At 50.6% G+C, this 18312-nt stretch overlaps 1 protein-coding gene across 1 annotated transcript; it reads left to right on the plus strand.

Moving 5' to 3' along the window:
- Positions 1–11319: 11319 nt before the first annotated feature.
- Positions 11320–18146, plus strand: LOC144737190 (gap junction alpha-8 protein-like). The gene is made up of 4 exons (XM_078619911.1): positions 11320–11727; positions 11833–11841; positions 12210–12813; positions 18064–18146. The coding sequence occupies exons 1-4, from the start codon at positions 11320–11322 to the stop codon at positions 18144–18146; spliced, it is 1104 nt and encodes a 367-aa protein (XP_078476037.1).
- The last annotated feature ends 166 nt before the right edge of the window (positions 18147–18312 follow it).

Below are 18312 nucleotides of genomic sequence, written 5' to 3' on the forward strand. Positions count from 1 at the left end.
ACAGAGACACACACACAGACACACACACAGGCACACACACAGACACACACACAGACACACACACACAGAGACACACACAGAGACACACACACAGACACACACACAGCCACACACACAGACACACACACAGAGAGACACACACAGACACACACACAGAGACACACACAGACACACACAGAGACACACACACAGAGACACACACACAGAGACATGCACAGAGACACACAGACACACACACAGAGACACACAGAGACACACACAGAGACACACACACACAGAGATACACACACACAGACACACACAGAGAGACACACACACACAGACACACACAGAGAGACACACAGAGACACACACAGAGACACACACACACAGACACACACACAGAGACACACACACACAGACACACACAGAGAGACACACAGAGACACACACAGAGACACACACACAGAGACACACACACACACACAGAGACACACACAGAGACACACACACAGACACACACACAGAGACACACACACAGACACACACAGAGAGACACACACAGAGACACAGACACACACAGAGACACACAGAGACACACACACAGAGAGAGACACACACAGAGAGACACACACACAGACACACACAGAGACACACACAGAGAGACACACACAGAGACACACACAGAGACACACACACAGAGACACACACACACAGAGACACACAGAGACACACACAGAGACACACAGACACACACAGACAGACACACACACAGAGACACACACAGACACACACACACAGACACACACACAGACACACACACAGACAGAGACACACACAGAGACACACACACACGCTCGCACTCTGTCATTAATGTGCTCACTCTGGGCCCACATTGCTGAGGCTATTCTCAGCGCGGTTAAAATTAAAACGCCTTATCTCAATCAGCCCCGCAGTGGCGCACGGCTGCGCCGATTTCTTTCGGGGGGCATGGGGAGACGACGACGCGACGTTCCGGGATTCTACCGGGCGCGGCAGGGATGGTAAGGGTACGCGCGCGTGCGCGTGCGTGCGTGTGCACCTATCCTGGCACACAGCTGTGGTGGTGGTGGTGATGATGGTGGTGCCTCTTAGTAGGTGTGTGGTGTCGTTTGCTGTGGGGTTATAATGCGTGGCAGGGAGGGGGAGCGGTGGTGCTGCGGTTAGCGCGCTCTATCTCCGCCCGAGTTCGATTCCGTCTCGGGGCGAGGTTGAAATACGACGACTCCCCCAGGTCGGTTCAGCCTCAGCATGTCAAGTGGCCCGGAGCGGTGTTTAAATATGATAATATTCAGTACGGGGGGAGACAAAGACGGATGAGCACGGTGCCAGCCATCGGCCGTGGAGGTCTTCCATAGCTGCTGCTGCTACTCGCTAACAGCACTTGCCCCAACGGTCCGTCAATGCTACATGGGGGATCTTTGTCTTTCGTCTGCGTCTAATCTCCGTCAACCCATGGCACCACCTGGGGTCTGTCCCGTGACCTCCTCCTGCCAACATCATCAGCAGCAGCATAAGCAGCGAGTGAGCAGCTTCCACACTTCACGCCACAGCCTCAAAGTGCACCTAGCCTGGCACGTCACCGCCACTGATTGGCTGAATGGCGGTCGTTGTTGTTGTTATAGAGGTGTGTGCGGCGGTGTGTATAGGTGTGTATAGGTGTGCACAGGTGTGTGTGTGTATGTGCTTGCCGAGTGGACTTGCCGATGACTGGTACCAGCGGTGTCAAGATCGGCCTCTGTGGAGGAGGCTCGTGAAGGACGCTACTGGGCAGTTGGAGGCAGTCGCCCTCCAACAACAACGGAGGGCGGAGGAGCGACGCTCACAACAACGAGCGGAGCGCCGGGTGGCTAAAGCACAGCAAGTTGGTACAGTAGGGGGCACAGGTGGTGCATCAGCCAGTCATCTCGGTCATCTCGGTCAGTCGACCCGTGGCACCTGCTGGGTCTGCCCCGTGACCTCCTGCCAGCGGGCGTTCGACACTTCACGTGGCCTCAAGGTGCACTTGGCCTGGCACAAGCGTCGTGGTGACGTCACCGCCACTTAGTGGCGAATAGCGGTTGTTGTTGTGTGTATGTATGTGTGTGCACAGGTGTGTGTGTGCACAGGTGTGTGTGTATGTGTGTGTGTGTGCTACCCCTACTACTACCCCTGTGGGGAGCGGTGGGGTAGTGGTTAGCGCTACGCTGCGCTATTAACCTGGCCACCCGGGTTCGATTCCCGCTCACGGCCAGACACCAATTGCGATTATCAGAACCGGTCCTGGGCCTCCCCTAGGTCGACTCAGTCTCAAATGAGTACCTGGTGAGATGTGTAAACATCGTCACTGGGGAGACAAAGGCGGCCGGGCGTGGTGCTGGTCAACCACCCCCTCGTGTGCCGTGCCGGCCTTCATAGGTGCTACTCGCTAACAGCACTTGCCCCTACAGTCTGTTAAGGCTACACGGGGGATCTTTGTTCTTTGTTTCATATTGGGTGACGATGTCACGGGGAGCGGTGGCGCAGCGGTTAGCGCACCGCTCCACCCGAGTTCGATTCCCGCTCACGGCTAACAGCAGTGTCAGCGAATGTTTGAACCGTTCCATGGGCGTCCTCCCCTAGGTCGACTCAGCCATAAAGTGAGTACAAGTGCGGTGTCTAGAAATAAGATTTATATAATGGGTCACATTTTGGGCAATGACCCTGCTTAATAATCACCTATTTTATACTTGAATACTGTCTAGGTCGTTATATAGGTGTAAGTCTATGGGTATCTGTGGTTGTATAGGTGTCTCTGTAAGTCTATAGGTGTCTCTGTAAGTCTATGGGTTTCTGTGATTCTATGGGTGTCTATGGGTCTCACTACCTCTACAACTACTGCTATAACTAACCCTATCACTACCCCTATCACTACCCCTACCACTACCCCTATCACTACCCCTACCACTACCCCTATCACTACCCCTACCACTACCACTACCCCTATCACTACCCCTACCACTATCACTACCCCTGTCACTACCCCTATAACTACCCCTACCACTACCCCTGTCACTACCCCTGTCACTACCCCTATCACTACCCCTATCACTACCCCTATCACTACCCCTGTCACTACCCCTATAACTACCCCTACCACTACCCCTGTCACTACCCCTGTCACTACCCCTATCACTACCCTACTACACATGGAAACGATTGCGTGGATGGGCAATGTGATGAGCGTTCGTTTTGGTGTATTCATTTTCGGACACCCTGTGTTAGTGCAATAGTCACCAGGTCGACTAACATTGCCCATAGACTAGCATTGCCCATAGACTAACATTGCCCATAGACTAACATTGCCCATAGACTAACATTGCCCATAGACTAACACTGCCCATAGACTAACATTGCCCATAGACTAGCATTGCCCATAGACTAACATTGCCCATAGACTAACATTGCCCATAGTCTAACATTGCCCATAGACTAACACTGCCCATAGACTAACATTGCCCATAGACTAACATTGCCCATAGACTCACACTGCCCATAGACTAACATTGCCCATAGACTAACATTGCCATAGACTCACATTGCCCATAGACTAGCATTGCCCATAGACTAACATTGCCCATAGACTAACATTGCCCATAGACTAACACTGCCTATAGACTAACATTGCCCATAGACTTACATTGCCATAGACTAACACTGCCCGTATACTAACATTGCCCATAGACTAACATTACCCATAGACTAACACTACCCATAGACTAACATTGCCCATTGACTAACATTGCCCATAGACTCACAATGCCCATAGACTAACACTACCCATAGACTAACATTGCCCATAGACTAACATTGCCCATAAACTAACATTTCCCTAGACTAACATTGCCCATAGACTCACATTGCCCATAGACTAACACTGCCCATAGACTAACACTGCCCCTAACTAACACTTCCCATAGACTAACAATGCCCATAGACTAACACTTCCCATAGACTAACACTGCCCATAGACTAACACTGCCCATAGACTAACATTGCCCATAGACTAACATTGCCCATAGACTAACACTACCCATAGACTAACACTGCCCATAGACTAACATTGCCCATAGACTAACATTGCCAAGAGGCTTACATTACTCACTGACCGTCTCACTCATTCACCCACTCACCATCTCACTCATTCACTCACTCACTCATCCACTCACTCACCATCTCACTCATTCACTCACTCACCCACTCATTCACCCACTCACTCACCATCTCACTCATTCACTCACTCACTCATCCACTCACTCACTCACTCATCCACTCACTCACCATCTCACTCACCATCTCACTCATTCACTCACTCACTCGCCCACTCATTCACCCACTCACTCACCATCTCACTCATTCACCCACTCACTCACCATCTCACTCACCATCTCACTCATTCACTCACTCACTCGCCCACTCATTCACCCACTCACTCATTCACCCACTCATTCGCTCACTCACTCATTCTCTCACTCATTCACTCTCCCACTCACTCTCCCACTCATTCGCTCACTCACTCACCATCTCACTCATTCTCTCACTCATTCACCCACTCACTCATTCACTCACCCATTCACCCACTCACTCACCCACTCACTCACCATCTCACTCATTCACTCGCTCACCATCTCACTCATTCACCCACTCACTCACTCACCCACTCACTCGTCATCTCACTCATCCACCCACTCACTCACCATCTCACTCACCATCTCACTCATTCACTCACTCACCATCTCACTCATTCACTCACTCACCCACTCACTCACCGTCTCACTCATTGACCCACTCACTCACCCACTCACTCACCGTCTCACTCACTCGTGGACACGCCACTCCTATCGCGGTCTCTCGACTTCTCATCACCGTTACACAAACGTCAACCTCAACACTTGGGAACTCATCGCCAGAGGTGTTTTGACTCCACCCCCCCCCCACCCCAATTTCGTCCCCGTGTCCCCTCTTGGTTTAGCCCGCCACCCCTGCCCACCTGGGCAAGTGGTCGAGTCCGATGCTGCTATGAGATCACGCTGTCCATCACAGGGGCTCACTCTGCTCTTCCCTTCTCGAGGTAGGGACACCGGGATCACCATCAGCATCATCAGCAGCATCAACATCATCAGCAGCAACATCATCATCAGGAAACTCATCATAAGCAGTAACACCATCAACATCATCAGCAGCAACATCATTAAGAAACTCATCATCAGAATCATCAACATCATCAGCATGATCAACATCAGCATCATCAACATCATCAGCAGCAACATTATCAGGAAACTCATCATAAGCAGTAACATCATCATCAGCAGCAGCATCATCATCAGCAGCATCATCAACATCATCAGCAGCAGCATCATCAACATCATCATCAGCAACATCATCAGCATCATCAACATCATCATCAGCAACATCATCAGGAAACTCATCATCAACATCATCATCAGCATCATCAACATCATCATCAGCAACATCATCATCAGCATCATCAACATCATCATCAGCAGCATCAACATCATCAGCAGCAACATCACCAGGAAACTCATGATCAGCATCATCAGCATCATCATCATCAGCAGCATCTGTATCGTCGCCATCAGTACCTATAACATGATCATGTTCAGCAACATTAGGATCAGCAACATCAGTATCACCAGCAGCATTATCAATATCAGTATCGTCAGTGGTAGCATAAGTGCCATCAGCAGCAGTAACATCAACAGCAGCATGATCAGCTGCAGTAGTGTCATCAGCATCAGTATCACCGTTCACGTGGATATCATCAGCAACACAACCAATAGCATCGCCACCATCAGCAGCATAATTCGTAAGATCATCATCAGCACCAGCAACACTTTCAGCCCCATCAATATCAGCATTACTTACAGTATCATCATCAACAACATCACCATCACTATTACCATCGGCACCATCATCATTAACAAGAGTATCATCATCAAAATCATCATCATCAACATCACCATCACCAATACCATCAGCACCATCATCAGCATTATTTTCAATAATACCACCATCATCATCATCACTACCAACAGTGTCATCAATACCACCAGCACTAACGCACCAATACCATCATCACCATCACCGAGATGATCATCATCACCACCATCAACCATGGCCACCAACACCATCACCTCCACTCATATCGTCAGCAGCAGCATCATCATCATCACTACCAACAGTATCATCATCACAATCATCATCATCATTACCATCACCAATACCATCAGCATAATCACCACCAATATCATTACCAACATCATTATCATCGATTCCATAATTACCAATATCATCACCATTGCCAAGATCATAATCAACATAAGTGTGTGTGTCAATGTGTGACAGATTATCTGAACCAGTCCTGGCCCTCCCCTAGGTCGATTCAGGCTCAAATGAGTACCTGGTGCGGTGTGTAAACATCGCCACTGGTGAGATAAAGGCGGCCGGGCGTGGTGCTGGCCACCCACCCCATCATGAGCGGTGCCGGCCTTCATAGGTGCTACTCACTAACAAAACTTGCCCCAGCAATCTGTTAATGATATACGGGGAATCTTTGTCTTTTGTTTCTGATTGCAACAACTACCGGGGCATCTCCCTCCTCCTCCTCAGGGTGAAGCCGAGAAAAGTCCTGCCAATGAATGATATTATTGGACACGGTGGCCAGGAGATGTTAACTCCCTCGCCCGGTATACAGGAGGTCGTGGGTTCGATCCCGACCTTGGCGCCTGCTGCTGTATATTTGGAGTTTGGGTCTCTCTCTCATCATCATCACACTGACTAGGAGATGTTAACTACCTCGCCTGATATACAGGAGGTCGTGGGTTCGATCCCGACCTTGGCGCCTGCTGCTGTATATTTGGAGTTTGCGGCTCTCTCTCTCTCATCATCATCACGGTGGCCAGGAGATGTTAACTCCCTCGCCTGGTATACAGGAGGTCGTGGCTTCGATCCGGGCCGTCACGCCTGCTGTACATTTAAAGTTTGCGTGTTCTCCCCGTGGTCGCGTGGATTTTTCTCCGTGTCCTCCGGGTTTTCCCTCCACATTTATAATTTGGCTGCTATAAATTTCCACGTGATCAGCCACTTCGTTGAGCTATCATTTTTGATAGCCAGGTTGCTTCTGGAAAGGAACTAAATAGGTCAGTGGGTCTTACCTGGTCAAGTAAAAAAGGAATAGTTCAAACGTTTTTTTTAAATCGTTTATAGTTTTGATAACGCCCTCCTGCCAGGCACACTGAGGAGAGGCTTGCGGAGCCCCAATCTGGTTTCAGGAAAGGGCGGTCCTGCACAGATGCCATATTCTCTGTCCGTCTGCTACAGCAGAGGTGTAGGGAATTTCAACAGGACCTACAACTTTGCTTTATTGACCTGGCCAAGGCCTATGATCCCATTAATAGCCCAAGACTCTGGGTTGTTCTTTGTCCTTTCGAAGTCACCGACTCTGTTCACGATCATTAAGGGCCTTCAGGATGGTCGACAGGCCCGGGTAAAACTACGTGGCTGGGAGTCAGAGCCATTCCCTGTTCACCTTGGGGTGTGACAAGGATGTCCTCTGGCTCCCACATTATTGAACATGTTTTGACCACGTAGTTCGATGAAAGCTTTCCATGGCTGTGCTGGAGAAATTTCCATCTTGTACATCAGATAACATGGGAGGCTGAGCGATGCCCGGGTGTGGTCAAGCGATGGCTCTCTATTGGTCAACCATGTTGCGTGTCTATAATACAGATTTTTTTTTTTAGTAAAATCATGTAAATATAGATATGTAGTTAAACCCGACACCACCCGACACAGCCAATTAGTAATGTTTGTCGCGTAAACAGAACGTGACAATTCGTTACTAGTACAGCACTAACCGGTTGTGTATCGGAGAGCAAATCCACAACATTTACAACCTGAGTACGACGTTTCCCCAGTAATTACAACCATCTTCATCAGGCGGCAGCCAGATTCGTGGAAAAATCCTCCTGTTTCGTTCAACAAATAGAGGGATAGATGTTATGACGTGGGGGGAGGATTAATGAATGCATCTAAATTACAAAGCCATTACCCATTTGGTTATTTATATGGTAATGAACGTACGTTATGCATGCACATTGTTCACGTACCTACTATTGTCTCTTCACAGGTAATCCCCAGTGACGTAGCTTCTAAGTTACTCCAGCAATGTACTACGGTATTTTAATAGTTTAAATTACCTGGACAGTTTCAACGGTCATTTGGTTTGATTTGTGCATCATTGTAACTGTTCAATTGCAGCGTTTCTTTAACATGTTTAATTTCACTTCTCAGACTATCAGCATCTGACACTTTCTTAGCCCGATGTATGATCATCCTGATGAGAGAGGATTTCTATGTATGCTGATGATCTGGTGATTGCTGCTCACTCAGAGGAGGAGTTGGAGACACTGCTGCTGAACCTGGAGCGCGCTACTAAGAGGTGGGGTCTTACCATCAGCGCCACCAAACTAAGCACCTGCCTGAGTATGTTGTGCCATCAGACACTCCACCCCCTCAACTCCCCATGAGTGATGGGGCAGTTGTGGAGAGAGTGGAGAGGTTGCTTACCTGGGCAAGTGTGATTAAAACCAGTTCCGATTTGGTAGGAGAGGCCTCACTCCGAATCAGTCGAGTGGCATTATCTTTTCATCAGCTAAGTAACGCTGTGTGGAAGCTACCTGGTCTGTCACTCCACACGAAGCTTCAGGTCTTTTTGGGCATGGTCATGCCCTCCCTTCTCTACACTTTGGAAACGTGGACCCCTATAATGGAACATATTTGCCGGTTAGAAACATTTAGGCTGGCCAGACACACACACACATACACACAGACACACATACATACACACATACATACAATCACACACAACAACAAAGACAAAGATCCCCCTATAGCCTCAACAGACTGTAGGGGCAAGTGCTGTTAGCGAGCACCTATGAAGGCCGGAACGGTACACGAGGGGGTGGGTGGCCAACACCACGCCCGGCCGACTTTGTCTCCCCAGTGACGATGTTTACACACCGCACCAGCTACTCATTTGAGGCTGAGTCGACCTAGGGGAGGCCTGGGACCGGTTCAGATAATCGTCACCGATGTTGGCCGTGAACGGGAATCGAACCCGGGTCGCCGGGTTCATAGCGCAGCGCGCTAACCGCTACACCACCGCTCCCACCTAGACATACACACAGACACACAGACAGACACACACACAGACACACACACAGACACACACGCACAGACACACGCACAGACATACACACAGACATACACACAGACACACGCACAGACACACACAGACATACACACAGACACAGACACACACACACATACACACACAAACACAAACACACACACAGACACACACACAGACACACACACACAAACACACACAAACACACACACAGACATACACACAGACACACGCACAGACACACAGACGAGATCAACACTCCGGGCCAGGGCATGGCTGAGGTCACGCCGCTCGCAGTCTGGGGAGGGGGGATGCCAGTGGATTAGCGAACGCGCCGATGAATGGGGGCCCTCGGTTGAACGCGGCGCCTAAACCCCGCGACTCCCGACTCCGGTAATCTCCGCCGCTCCTAAAACAACCGCACGCTCAGCGATTCGCGGCTACGGGACACCCACCCCCCCCCAGCCTCCCGCGATTGATTCCGTTTGAATGAACCCACCGAGTGCCAGCCGCCACCGCTCGCAACTTGCCCTGCGTGTCGCGACTCGGCTTTAGCTTTTAGTCCCGTCGAGCGCAGTCCGTCTGTCTGTGACGTGGTGGGGATCAGTGCACGCTGGTCTGGGCTTTTCCGTCTCGCAAGAGTTGATCTGATGATGATGATGATGGAGTGAGAGTGCTGTGGTTGTGAAGTTGTGTCGATGTTAGAGAGAGAAACCCAGGTGCCCACATCCACCATCACTCACTCACTCATCCATCCACACACTCACTCACCCACTGACACACTCACGCACCTACTCACTCGCCCATCCACACACCTACTTGCCCTCCCACACACTCACTCACCTACACACTCACCCTTACACTCACTCATCCATCCACACACTCACTCACCCACCGATCCATACAGTCACCCACCAACACACTCACCCTTACACTCACTCATCCATCCACACTCTCACTCACACACTCACGCACCCACCCATCCCTACACTCACTCATCAATCCACACATCGGAAGTCCCTCGGGATTCAAAGATGACGCCCATCAGGTTAAGTGGTGGCTCTTGAGGTTGCTGAGGAGCCCAATTCTGAATCCGCAGATCTGTGGGCATTGAGGGCACCACGCGGTCCCAGGTGGAAGTGTAAATCTGCAGTGCCGGGTCGGCTTCCTTTCCCTTATTGGCGGCGATCCGCTTCGGCATCGAGACGTCGGGTCTCGAAGTGGAGCCGCGGCCTGGTGGATCCAGCATCGCTACCCCGAGCCGATCGGCAAGCCTGCTGCGTTTCTCAGTCTCGAAGGTTGATTTGTCGGCGCTTCAGGGAGGACTCGAGGGTATCCTTGAACCGCTTCCTTTGTCCCTCCCCCAGAGGTCGCAAACGGGTTTTGATTCCTTACCCGTACCCGTACTCGGCCGCACCAGGGTCGCAAACGGGTAATCGTACCCGTACCCAACCCGATACCCGGCTACCCGTACCTGGCCGGGAGTTAACATCTCGGCCACCGCTGCGCCCTCTTATCTAGGTCATAGCGGTAGTGAGAGTAGGAAGCGGTGATTAGGGCAGTGGCATCTGTCCCTATGTGACACAAGGTGACTCAGCACCTGGGCCTGCGGGCGGGCGTTCATCTGCCAGTAGTGGGAGGGGGGTGATTGCTGCCGCGATTCATTTTCAAATTTGGACCCCGAGTCTATATGGGTGTCCGTATGCGTATTTGCATCTTTCCATCCAACCGGTATCTCCATCTCACCATCCAACTATCTATTCATCCGTTCATTCATCCATCGATTAATCCATCCATCACTCCATCCATTCAACAAACCATCTATCCGTCCATCCATCCACCACTCCATCCATCACTTCATCTATCCAGACAACAATCCATCTTTCCCTTAATCCATCACTCCATCCAACCATCCATCCATTGCTCCATCCATCTGTCCATCACTCCATCGGTCCGTCCAACCAGCCAAACGCATCAATCGCTCCCAACTACCTCACCGCACACCGACGCCGTCGTTCCCCCCACCCCCCGACAAGGCCCCGCTGACCCCTCCGCGGCGTCGACGCTGAGCCATGGGCGACTGGAGCTTCCTGGGCAACGTCCTCGAGAAGGTCAACGAGCACTCGACGGTGCTGGGCAAGGTGTGGCTCACGGTGCTCTTCATCTTCCGTATGCTCGTGCTGGGCACGGCCGCCGAGTACGTGTGGGGGGACGAGCAGTCGGACTTCGTGTGCAACACTCAGCAGCCGGGCTGCGAGAACGTCTGCTACGACGAGGCCTTCCCCATCTCCCACGTGCGCCTCTGGGTGCTCCAGATCGTCTTCGTGTCCACGCCGTCGCTCGTCTACGCCGCCCACGCCGTCCACCACCTGCGGGGTCGCGCCAAGAGGGCCGCGCTCGCCACGGCCGCCGCCGCCAGCGCAAAGGCCGCGGCGGCGGCGGCCGCGGCAACGCGATCGGGCGGCCCGCTGCCGCTCAAGGTTGCCGGCGGCGGTGGCTACTGCTCGGACTACCTGGGGCCGGCCGATGACGGCGCCCCGCTCGTGGAGAAGGACGTCGACGACGAGAATGCGATCAACGCCGAGGGCGGAAAGGTGAGAGGTCGGATGGTCGCGTGTGAGAGGCAGACGCCCTACGCCCGCGGTCTAGCCAAGGGGAGGGGACCCCGTGAGGACCGTGTGGTACTCAGCACACTAACCTGCAAGTAGGGGTTTTGTCGGAGACGGCAAGGCCGCCACGTGGTTTTCCGCCAATTGAGTGATAATTTTTATCTTTTTGCAATGTAATTTTTATAAATTCGGCAAATTTGGACCGCCACACCGGCATGCAAGGGCCTACCATCTGCGTCCCACAGACATCTGTGGGACGCAGATGGGTACACCCACCTGCGGAACGCAGACCAACGCGCCGCTAATGACACGCCGCTAACGGCGCCCGATGTTTTGTTCCCGGGTGGATGAAGGTGCGCCTCGAGGGTAAGCTCCTGCACACCTACGTCGTGCACATCTTCTTCAAGGCCACCTTCGAGGTGGGCTTCGTGCTGCTCCAGTACTACCTCTATGGCTTCTCCCTGCGGACGCTGTACCGCTGCAGCCGCTGGCCCTGCCCCAACGTGGTCGACTGCTTTGTGTCGCGCCCCACCGAGAAGACGGTCTTCGTCGTCTTCATGCTCGCCGTCGCCGTCCTCTCGCTGCTGCTCAACGCCCTCGAGCTCATCCACCTCGCCTGGCGGACCAGCAGGCTCGGCAGCAGCGGCAAGGCCCGGCGACGGCGCTATGTCGGAGGAGGAGGAGCCGGCGGAGGCGGCGGAGGAGGAGTCGTGGTCTTGGGGGGCGAGGAGGTGGCGGAAGATGCCGTGGCGCGGCTGACTGAGGGCGGCTGCGTGCCGGGAGCGGCCGCCTTCGCGCCCCACAGGCCATCGGCCCCGTTCAGGGGAGCATTTGCGAAGGCGAATGAGAACACGCTGCCCTCCTTCTGCCCGCTCTCCGTGAGCCACCTGACCGTCTACGGCTCGCACACGAGCAAGGAGGCCGCTGAGAAGCCGAGCCTCGCGGCAGACGCCGGAGGCAATTCCGGGAGACATTTCGGGGGAGGAGGAGGGAGCGGAGGAGGAGGGAGCGGAGGAGGAGGGAGCGGAGGTGGTGGTGGCAGCAGAAGCTTAAGCAGTTCTCCCAAGGAGATCGAGGGGGCGGACATCTCGGATCGGAGATCTCCGAGCAGAACGAGCTCTCGAGCGCGGTCTGATGACCTCAACGTCTAAGAGTTAAGAGAGCACAGGGCTACTTTCTTTTTTTGTCAGACACCAAAATGGCGACTTGAAACGCCGATCGATAAACAAAGTCTCCTGCAACCAAAGCTCACTCGGCACTCTGATCATGAAACACAATCTCCTCGAGCCAAGTCTCAGTTAAAGGTGCCAATCCATAAACCCGGGATCTGGAGCAAATCTGCGATCATGACATTCGATTTTTCTCCTGTCGAGTGTCCTCATCTGAATCCCAGTCTTCCAGAATCCAGTCTTAATCGAGACTCCAAATCCCAATATCCAGTCTCCGAGATGAATGAGGAACTGAGTAAATAGTCCAGACACGAATCCTTAATTATATATTCTGCTGGAACCCAATCTCAATTGACGCCTCATTCCTCAAATCCGGTCAATGTAGACTCTGATCATGAAACTCGGCCGTCCTGACGCTAAAATCTTATCAACTCAAGTGGCTCTGTGTTCTCTTAGTCTGACAAACCTGATTCTCACGGTGCCAGTGTACTCTTCTGAAATCCTACCTGCTACCGGACCTCTTCATCTTCCTGTAGGTTGTAATTTGCAAGCGCAAGTCCACTCAGCTTTCCCGCGAGCTCTCCGCCCGTATTTGTGCTCGCAGGGCCTTTGACGAGGTCCTACCGGGTGTGTGTCAAACCTCGAGTGGATTTTCGGGCCCCAAAAGACCTCTTTGCCTTCTGGGATGTTATAATTGGTTTTATACCCTTTTATCTGGCAACAAAACTGACACCTTTTTTTACGAGGAGTCATGTTTGCATAGACCACAATACCTGCAGTCATGATGCAAACAAAAAACATAACTCTGATAATGTATGCACTGTCCTTGAAGTTGATTGGTCCACACCCGAGACAGTTTTCCTTAGAGCCTAGTCTCATATGGGTTGGACCAGATGGCCAATGAGGTACTAATGGTGTAAATGCTTACCCCGAGCTCTCATACTCTGATGGTGCATTCTCTTTGAGTTGTGCGCCGTTTGCCGTCATCTGGTCCAACACCATATGAGACTAGGCTCTAGGGAAAGCTGTCTCGGGTGTGGACCAATCAACTTCAAAGACAGTGCATACATTATCAGAGTTATGTTTTTTGTTTGCATTATGACTGCAGGTATTGTGGTCTATGCAAACATGACTCCTCGTAAAAAAAAAAGGTGTCAGGTTTTGTTGCCAGATAAAAGGGTAAAAAACCAATTATCATATTTTTTACTGGCAAATGAGGTTCTAATTCTGAGATGTTGTTGATGTGTCCCTCGAAAACTTCCCTCGAAAACTTCCCGCGAGATCGCAACGAATGTCGGAGAGCTCACGGGGGAAGGGGTAGAGCGGGCTTGCACATTCCCGCAACCGCCAATCACACTTGTTCAACTGTAGGCGAGCTTCCGTTATCCTGCTCAGGCCTTTCCCACAACTTTGGCATCGTCGTAATGGCAAGCCATTAAGGTTTACGATTCCAATACGTAAACTCTAAAGCAGTAAAGATCATTTGACCTTAGACTAGGGTTGCCAGTGGTGCTGGTTTTTGCAGGATCATCCCCCTTCGTTGAGAAGGTAGCGGCGCTGGGAAATCTGTTAAGTCATCCCGTGCCATCAAGTCACGGGGTTTTTTTGTCAGTTTTATAATAATACACCACCTGTCCTTCTCCCATCTGCCCATAATGTGAGATATTATTCCTCTTCCCTTGCTATGCCCCAATTATGTTGTACACGTCAGACGTGGCAACCCTCTGTGAGACAAATTCGACTAACTGGCCAACTTTTTCCCGTAACTTCATCGCATCATCCCAACGCAACAATAAGATTTACGATCAAATGGCTAAAATTCTAAACCGGCAAAGAACAATAGCCTGAGACCCTACCCTATCCTCACACTTACAACCTCAATGGATGTTCGAAAGGGCTACTCGTGACACTTTTAACACAATTCACACCAGCCGTTGCGGCTATATCAGGTTTGGAGTTTTGCGAGGTGTATTAGATGCAGGTTAAAGTGTGAGTATTGTAGGTGCTTGCATGTATGCGATCTGGAGTGGATATGAGAGTGTTGTGTATTTGTGCGTGCTAGTGTCATGAAGGGTGGAGTACCATGTCCGTCAATACGTGATGTGTATACGCATTCGCGTTAGGTTTGCCACCCATTGTACAATTATTACAGCTAGGTCGGGAAGTCGTCGTGGCCAAATCCGTTGATGCCACCACCAGACATTGCCAACTACCCTCTGCCACATCCCACAGCTGCTGCGTATTAGACAGGAGACCTCTACGGCCTACACGTAAATCTAAACCTGTTAGAATAGACCTCACAATGCAGTAGGCCACAGTCTGTTAGACCGGGCCTCAAAGTGCAGTGGATAACGGCCTATTAGACTAGGCCTCACATTGTAGTAGGCCACAACCCTAGAAGACTTTGTCTCACATTAGTAGTAGATCACATCCTATTAGAAGAAGCCTCAGTGCAGCAGGCCACAACATGCTGTACCAGGCCTCAAAGTTGGGTAAGCCACACGTGCTATGCCAGACCTGCTGCCGTATCGGTGCCTGATAGCGAACAAAATGGCAAAAATGGTCCAATCAACAAAAACATCCTCAGAGTCCGATTTGTACTGGCGACGTTTACCATGTCAGTAAAACTATTAGTGCATCAGTAAGTTACTTGAGCTTCTTAAAAAGAAAGCATAAAAGGTTTTAGGTATCGGTGAGCCAAAGGTGCATGTTTGTAAGGCATTAGCGAGCATTAGTAAGCATTTAGTGCTTAACGCTTTTGGAATGTATTTTAAGTATTGTCGTACACCGGGGAAAGCTTTGGTGAGCTGCAGCTGCACGTGAGTCATGCTGTTGCCATTTCCTATTGAGCCAATGTTCAACGTTAGTATTGGCAAGCCAAAACTTGTTGGTAAGCAACGGAGAGACCGTTATCAAGTAAAACGGCGTGCTGTTCGGGGATTGGCAGGCGTTAGCCATGGCCAAGCGTTTGTTGAGATTGCCAAGCACTCGCCAAGAACGTGTCAACCAAAACCAAGTATCATCTATATCGGTGAATCATTTGCTCATCATTGGTAAGTCGGTTAAGAGTGTTGTCCACTTCAGCAAGCCATTTAGTGTTGTTAAGCCATCGGTGCATGCTCGCTGCCAAAAGGACAACTGGTAAGCCAAAGATGCTTTGTTTTAATAGCATGACTATGCCAAAGACCTGGGTTTGTGGGTCATGTTCCACTTTCGTAAGCCACCTTAGTAAGTAAAAAACAACTAGCTAGCTTCCACGCGAATATGTTTTCTTAGCAAAACTAAACTGCGGCAAATTTCTTCAACCGCGCCGTAAGGGGTAAGGGTGGCCAATTTGAACGAGGGCTTTTGTCGATTACGTGACGTCTCCCAGCGAAAACAAAATGTCTGCTGTCAATTTCAATATCGAGGGGGGGGGGGTCTTCCGAAGATTCCTCCTTTTCCACTCGCACATCCGACGCCGTGCGAACATGGGGGGCAGTCCACGGCACGGGTGTTTCTTTTCTTTTCCCCACTGGCTAATTGTCATGCCGAGGCGAAACAGATCCGTGGTACCCTGGCTTCACAAGACGTCTGGTATCTGGCTCTGTACGTCCGTCAAGAACAACACCACGCACGCACGTGCGTGTGTGTGTGGCCATCAAAAAAAAAATACGTAACGGCCGACATTTTGGCATTGGCCATTCTTCACGGGATGTAAGGGCCACTGCCGAAATGTCACCTGTCATGTATATTCTTTTTTACTTTTTAAGGCCACTCATACACAGTGTTGTCATTGACAGATCTGTTCAGTCGTTAACTGTGCTCGTGCACCAACTGCCAACGTAACAGCAGCGGTGGCTAGATGTTAACTATCAATTTAACCCGTAGGCTTTCGCGACCAATATTATTCATAATATAGGTTTTTGGGTCAGATCGCATTTATAAATAACGCGATCTGACCCAAAAACCTATGTTATGAGATGTTAACTATCTTGCCTGGTATACAGGAGGGTCGTGGGTTCGATCCTGACCCTGACGCCTGCTGCTGTATATTTGGAGTTTGCATTTTCTCTCCGGTTTTTTCCCCTCCACATTTAGAAACATCCACTTAGTATATTTGGCTGCTATAAATTTCCACGTGATGAGAAGCCCACTTCGTTGAGATGTAATTTGTGATAGCCAAGTCGCTTCTGAAAAAGAGCAACATAGCTCAGTGGGCGCCTTACCTGGTGAAATATTTTTTTTATATTTTAGTATCACCAACTACGGCACGGCTCAGCACAGCTCGGCTTGTGCAGTGGAAAAAAACCTTCCTGGTTCATCCTGAGGCCTCGCGCCACGGCGTGGCTCGCTTGTGCCAGTGGGACAAAAACAAAGATGTTTGATTGGTGTAAAGAGGGAAACGTGATCAGACCTGCGCACTTGTGATTGGCTGTTGGGTTGTACTATGCAAATAGCTTATGATTGGCTGTTGGGTTGTATTATGCAAATGCAGAATAGATATTCATAGAAATCTTCCACCTCAGGTGGAGAGTTGTTTTTTAAACGATGTTTTTTTCTGCTTTTTATTTTTGTTTGCACTGAAAGCAAACTTACATTTTTAACGAAGAGCGCTTCTTAGAAGTATCTTCTCTTTTTAAATCTCAACAACATTTCACTTTAAAAAAAATGGACCGCGAGCACACGAAACTTTGACCCTTTTTAACGCGATGAACTGCGTAAGTTAAAACGGTTATTTATTTTAAAAATAACTCTTAAAAACTAAAAAACTGGTATTCCCGCTTTGCCCAATAAAGTTCATGCGTTTAGTTTAAAAGCCGAGCGGTGGATTCGCGAAACGTTTTGGACGCACGACAAAGAAATGTGCGCCACAGGCCCGGCGCTTCGGATGCAACGCTTCCTGTAAAAAGGGACGAAGAGTTTAACAACAAAAAGTAAAATCCGTCACAACCGTGACGACAGATGATATGTGCGTTAGGAAAAGTCCTCGCTTAACGAGCGTCGTTGTAACGTGGAACGAGCACCCCCCACCCCCCCCCCCCCCGTTATAACGCAGATTCTGTGCAAGCAGACTACTTTCTTGGGTTGCGTAACGCAGAGTGGTACGGTAACGCGGTGGCGGCGGCGTACCCTCAGTAACCTGTCCCCGCTGTCTCACCGAATGGCACGTGTAGTAGTAGTCACAGTGGCGGGGGGATGTCTCCGCTTAGCACGTTTTTTCGCACGTTGGCCGTGACACTTTTCAGGAACGCATCCACCAGCACCAGCATCACCAGCAGCACCAACAACAACCGCCAGTGGCGGT

This window comes from Lampetra planeri, chromosome 65 (genome assembly GCF_965212315.1).
Source record: "Lampetra planeri chromosome 65, kcLamPlan1.2.h2, whole genome shotgun sequence".
Classification (NCBI taxonomy): domain Eukaryota; kingdom Metazoa; phylum Chordata; class Hyperoartia; order Petromyzontiformes; family Petromyzontidae; genus Lampetra; species Lampetra planeri.